Source organism: Mustela lutreola, chromosome 10 (genome assembly GCF_030435805.1).
Source record: "Mustela lutreola isolate mMusLut2 chromosome 10, mMusLut2.pri, whole genome shotgun sequence".
Classification (NCBI taxonomy): Eukaryota; Metazoa; Chordata; class Mammalia; order Carnivora; family Mustelidae; genus Mustela; species Mustela lutreola.
The window spans coordinates 18,472,801-18,478,800 of NC_081299.1; the positions used below are offsets into that span (position 1 = coordinate 18,472,801).

The 6,000-nt window shown below is 45.2% G+C and overlaps 1 protein-coding gene across 3 annotated transcripts in view; it reads right to left on the reverse strand.

Moving 5' to 3' along the window:
• Window positions 1-4,311, reverse strand: part of RHCE (Rh blood group CcEe antigens) — a 37,648-nt gene extending 33,337 nt beyond the window's left edge. The window contains exon 1 of one of the 3 annotated variants that reach the window (XM_059136820.1): window positions 4,098-4,311. In XM_059136820.1, coding sequence (XP_058992803.1) covers window positions 4,098-4,248 — 151 coding nt within the window. In that variant the 5' untranslated portion in view covers window positions 4,249-4,311. The remainder of the gene's footprint in view (window positions 1-4,097) is intronic. The other 2 variants (XM_059136819.1, XM_059136818.1) reach the window with 2 other exon arrangements.
• Window positions 4,312-6,000: the final 1,689 nt, after the last annotated feature.

Consider the following 6,000-nt stretch of genomic DNA (forward strand, 5'->3'; position numbering starts at 1 on the left):
TATAACTCTTCTGCTGAAGCATTAATCACGATCGTGAACAAATTAAATGGTTGCTTTTTTCAACCATTAAGTTTGGGGGTGGTTTGTTATGCAGCAATAGCTAGCTGCTGCACTCTACTTCTCCTAAGCATCTCGCAGTCACCTTAACCCCAAGCCCAGAATGAATATATCATCGTTCATTTACTGTCCAACCAGTTCATCCCCTTCTGCTTCTGTTCTCAGGACCTGGCACTTCCATATACCAAAGCACATGTCTGAAGCCATTCTTAAACCCCTCCTTCACATCCATCAGGTAAAACTCTTTTGATCTCCTAGATGTCTCTTGACTATTTTGACACCTTGCCTTTTCGGTGTCCCTCCCCATTTGGCCTCGTCACTGGCTGTGCAGACCAGTGGTCATCGGCGTAGGGAGCACACACCTCAGAAGGTGCTCCAGATGATCCCCAGGGGCTCCTGGAAGAAGATACGAGTCCTTCCAGTTTTTATAAAACTATAAGAAATTGAAGTCTATTCAAATGAACACTCTTAATCTGTCTTTATGTGTGCTCATTCATTCAAACCTTCCAACAATAAATTGAAAAAGTACTGTTGTCACGTGACCCAGGTTGAAATAGAGGCCAAGGGAGATAGAATAATTTGCCCAAGGTCTTGCAGCTAAGGGGCAGAGGCTTAAATCAGAGGTTAAATCAGTCTGGCTCCCGCATTTCTCAAACTCTCGTGTGGGTAAGAATTGCTTAGAGGGCTTGGTAAAACACGGTGTGCTGGGGCCCACCCTGAACATTTCTGATCAGGAGATATGGATCAGGGCCCAGGAATCTGCATTTCTAACACATTCCTGAGCTGTTAGTGACTGAGGGGGGTAGTCTGGGGACCACACTCTGGGAATCACTGATCTGGGCTATCCTACCTCCAAAGGCCTTGGTGAAGTTTGCAGCTCTGTAAGTATTTAAGACCCACAGACCCAGGAACCTTCCCTGCTTGCTCAGGATGTCAGACAGTTTCTAGTCTCCTAGCTTTGGAAGGGGTCCCGAGGGAATGTTGGGCCCCCAGGGAAGAGGGTGATGTGTTTCTCTGTATTCATCAGGTTGCAATGAATGGCAGGGTTTTGTTTGGCTTTTTGTTTTAAATTCGATTCTTTATTATGGAAAACATTAAGCATATTCAAAAATAGAGTTGCATGGTGAATGTCCTGTACCCATTCCCAGGTTTGATGACTGTCACACAGGGCCGATCTGTCTGGTTTTTATTATCTTTTCCACTTCTTTCCTTTTTTTTTTTTTTTTCTTCTTTCTGGCATAAGGCAAGCCCCGGCCATTGCTTCATTTCAATACACCTCTCTAGCAGATAGGGTCTTAAAAAAAAGCCCCATCATGCTATTATCAGACTTAACAAAACTGACAACAATTCCTGTATACCATACGGGATTCATGCTGATTGCCTCAAAAATGTCTTTTTGGAATTGGCTGCTTTAAATAACATTGAGTTCACATTGACTGGATTAGATCAAGTGAATTGACACATTAGGTAACCTAGTTTTAGCTCAACTAACCTTCACATAATGGACTAACAACACCTGCCTAAAACCACAGAATGAAGACAAAACCATAATGGCAGCCAAGCGTATGAAAAAAAAGGGCAGAGCGATGTTTCTTGTGCAAACCCTTCATCCGTCACATTCAAGGTTAAAAAAAGTCAGTCTAATTAGATCTGACAAGAAGTCAACCAGAAGAATTTGCAGTTATCAAGAAGAATCTAGGAATGGATTTACAGCCACTCTCAGTAATGGGAACAATGGACCTTGCCTTGAGATTGACTGGCACCATCAATCATCAGTAATTTGAAAATATTGTATATTTCATTCGACCTCTTCCAAATTTTCTAATTTGTGTGTATTCTTACGATGTACAAAACGTATTCATGCAGCAGTACTAGGTGATGACATGTAAGTATGGTACATGCTTGAAAGATGGTGTATGTGATCAGAAGCATTTGAAGCCCTCTGGTCCATACTACACACAAGCCATATGCTGGTCTCCCACCTCAAGTCATGGCCCTTTCCCTTACCCATCCCCCCATTAGCCCTGGAATGGCTTTCTCCATAACCTGAACCCAAACTCACCAAACCCTTGCTTCCTATCAGCTCAGCAGCAAGATGGTCAGGCTCCTTACTCAACCCAGTGGGTCCATGATGCCCTACTGCCTTTTTTGGGCTCCAATGTTGCAATATTAAGCCCTAACCTAGTCCACTCCAAGGAGTCCACACACCAACTCTTGCTGTCCTCTCACTCTGGATGATGATCCATTTTCACATGGTTAACTCCTACCAAGCCTCCAAGACATGGCTGGTCAGTTACTTCCTTCTAGAAGCCTTCCCTGACACCATCAACTCCCCTGCCTGGGTTATGAGCTCTCCTCTGTGCTTCCATGTAAAGTGAGTGTCCGAAGACACTTTTTTTCTTTCTTTCTTTCTCTTTTTTTTAAGATTTTAGATTTTTATTTATTTGGGAGAGGGAGAAGCAAACTCCCCGCTGAGCAGGGAGCCCAAAGCAGGGCTCGATACTAGGACCTGAAGATCATGACCTGAGCCGTAGGCAGATGCTCAACCATCTGAGCCACCCAAGTGCCCTGAGAACACTTTATTTCTGTGTTAGCAGCAGAGCAGAGGGGATGAAGAACGTGCACCCTGGTGCCAACATACAGAGTTGAAATACTGGCTCCTACACCCACTGGTTATGTGAAAAGTGACTCAAGCTCGCTGGAAAATGGGGCAGTGAAGCATAGTGGTTAAGGGCATGGAAACTAAAACCAGGCTGTGCAAATTTCAATTTGCTGTGCTGTCCTAGTTGAGTGACTTTGTGCAAATTATTCAACGTCCATGTGCCTCATTTCCTTATATGAAAAACAGATCATAATCGTACTGCCTCATGGGATTGTTGTCAGGGTTCAATCTAAAGCATTGAAACTGTGCCTAGTACATAGTAAGAGTTCAATAAATATTAATTGATTAGCCCATGTCTAGATCCCCCACTGGTTGTAATACAGGGTTGAATGAATACATGCGTGAATGAATGGCATGCATTGAATTACATTGTATTGGACTGGAAAGAATGAAAGTGAAGTGAAATGAACTTCAGTTTGGCTAAGCCTTGTTCGTCAGGCACTAAGGGCCCCTCTCTGGGCGCGTTACTGAGCTAGTGCAGAGGCTTCTCTCCCCAGGTCATCTTTTTGTCCCGCTTACTGCTGCCGAGAGCCCAGCAAGGCTTTTCCTCTGCTTTCAGCTAACTAGCCAGTTAATGTCACTCAGGAAGAAGTGAGCACTCAACCAGACTAGGGCTTCAGCTTTGTCTCAGGGAGGACACTCAACAAGGCCCATCCATTATCATAGATAAGAGACTGGCCCAGTGAGATGCTTGAAACTCATCTGGATTTTTTTTTTTTTAAAGCAAAAGCCACACCACTGGGGACATATGTCTTGTTTACAGTTGTTCTCATCACAGTCTGTGAAAATTTTTAGCTGCATATAAAATCACAACCATCCTACACTCCTCTTCAGCCATACCTTATGGCCCTGGATTTGCAAACAGAATGTAGACTTCCCAGCCAATGAGTGAGAAGGAGAAGCCTGGGGCTGGGGGATGGGCAACAGAGTCACGCTACCAAAAGGAGGGTGGTACAGAAATGAGCAAAGAGACACACACACACACACACACACACACACACACACAAAAGCAAACAAAAACTAAAAGCCGAACAATGTGAAATTGAAAGAGGAGGAATGTGAAATTGAAAGAGGAGGAAGGGACAGAAAAGCAGAGACTTAACGAAGACCATTTGGCAAAGGAAATTCTAGAAAAACAGAATAGGAGACCCCTCACTGCCCTGAAAAATCAAGGAAGGCTTCATGGAAGAGATGTCCACGCTGGTCCTTAAAGGGGGAGCCTAAGTTGTTGGCGCAACCTATAGGAGAAGGTGTGGGAACCCATTTATTCGGAGACTTTGTGGAGAGGAACATGTAGGCCCCTGGAGGACCACGGACCTTCTCACTTCCCCTGTTCCTGCTATTCGCCTCTGTGACTACCTCCCCTCTGGACACTCACCTCGAAAAGTCCTCATGAGCTGCTTCGGCGGATCCTGTGACAAAGTGTCGTAGGAGGTGAAAAAGAAGAAGATGACAACAAGAGCCGCCTCCAGCATTAGGGTCCACAGGGGCAGGCAGCGCCGCATAGACGGTGGGTACTTAGAGCCCATCCTGTGTCCGTGTGTGTCTGTGTGGCACCTGCACCCGCTCCAGGCATCACCCCTCTGCCCCCACCCGCACTCCAGGGAGCGATAGCGGAGATACCCGCCAAAAACCTTATCTCGGGCCGCAAGGCTGGCTTTGTTGGCCTGTTGAGGGAGTTAACACAGAAGCAGAGGGACTAGGACGGGCAGGGGAAGAAATGCATTTATTCCAACGCGACCCCATTCATCCAATCACTCACTTATTTGTTCATTCAGCAAGCAGTTGCTACGTTCCTACTCTAGGGCAGGCACGGTGTGCAGTTTCCAAGAGGGCGTCCATTCACTGGGCACCCACCCAAGAGAACCCTCCTTTGCTCTTGACTTCAGTTTAACCTCCCCATCTCCTTACAAGGTGGAGAGTGGATCAGCACTCCTAATTTACAAATGGGGAAACGGAACCTCAGGGGGAGCTTTGGATTGACAAAATTTCTCTTTTAAAACCTTACCCAGTGAACTCTTACTAAGAATGTATTGAATGAGAATGAATGAAGTGAAAGCAAAAACACTAAGTCCTGAGGAAGATCCAGACAGAACCCTGGGGAGCTAACTCTGTAGAGTTACATGGTTGGAATTATTTATATTTGGATCTGTATTTAAATCTACTTGTTTGTAAATCTTTTAAGGGTAGGTGAGGAAGAAGAAAGGAGGCTTGGGTCCAGCTCTAGTAAAAACCTGGTGGGAGTCCTGCCCAAGCCCTAGGCTGTAGCTGTCTCCAAGTCTGGTCACCTCTTCACAAAGCAACCCAGGACTCTGCCTGGGGCATATGTACTTATAGTATCTGAGGCAGGCCACCAGCTTCAGGACCCCTGTCCCAAAGCAGGGGGCAGGCAGTCCCCTGAAATGCGCTTTAGGGTACCTGGGATCCAGTTCTGACCCTGCAGCTAACTTTTGTAGTCCCCATCCATGGGCCTAGCAGATGGTCTATAATAAGCATAAAGAAAGGGAGGGAGGGAGAAAGGAAGGGAAGGATTGAAATTTTCTTACCTTCTACACTGGCTGCAGCTTCTGGCCTTTGAGTGTAGACTGAATTTATGGGGCCTCAAGTAATAAAACTAGACTAGGAATTGCAGGGAGGCAGATTTTGGCCCACCATGGGTGGATTCTTTATTGACCCATTACGGTTGTCCAGAGAAACAGGCTATTCATGTGGTAGTGAGCACCCTGTCCCTAGCGGAATGCAAACAGAAGCTGATGGTTACATGTCAGCAAAGTCTTGGAAGTGATTCATATGCAGTGTGCAAGAGATTTTAATCACCCAGAAGAATCTTGTCATTCTGTTTTTAGATGAAGAAACTCACACCAGAAGGTCATACCCAAGGTCATACAGTCAGCTGACATCACTCTCTTCTTGTTCAGTGTGGCTTTATTTGCAGAAGGAAAAAAAATTGAAAGTAACCTAAATGTCCAGTAATAGGGGACTGGCAAATAAGCTACAGGACACACATCATGGTCCTGAACATACGTGGAAAATCCAGAGGAAAATGCTTTTAACGTTCAACAAATTGACACAGAGAATATACTATTGGGTGGAAAAGCAAGTTATGGTACAGTGTGTACAATATGTTCCCACTTTTGTAAAAAATAACAATAATAAAACCATATGTTAGTGCATGCATGGGGGAAAAATGGCTGCGAACGACCAACACCAGTTCCTTTTGCTCTAGATGTTTCCTGGAGCTAACACTCACCAAGCACTTACCCTTGGTAGGTACTGTTCTA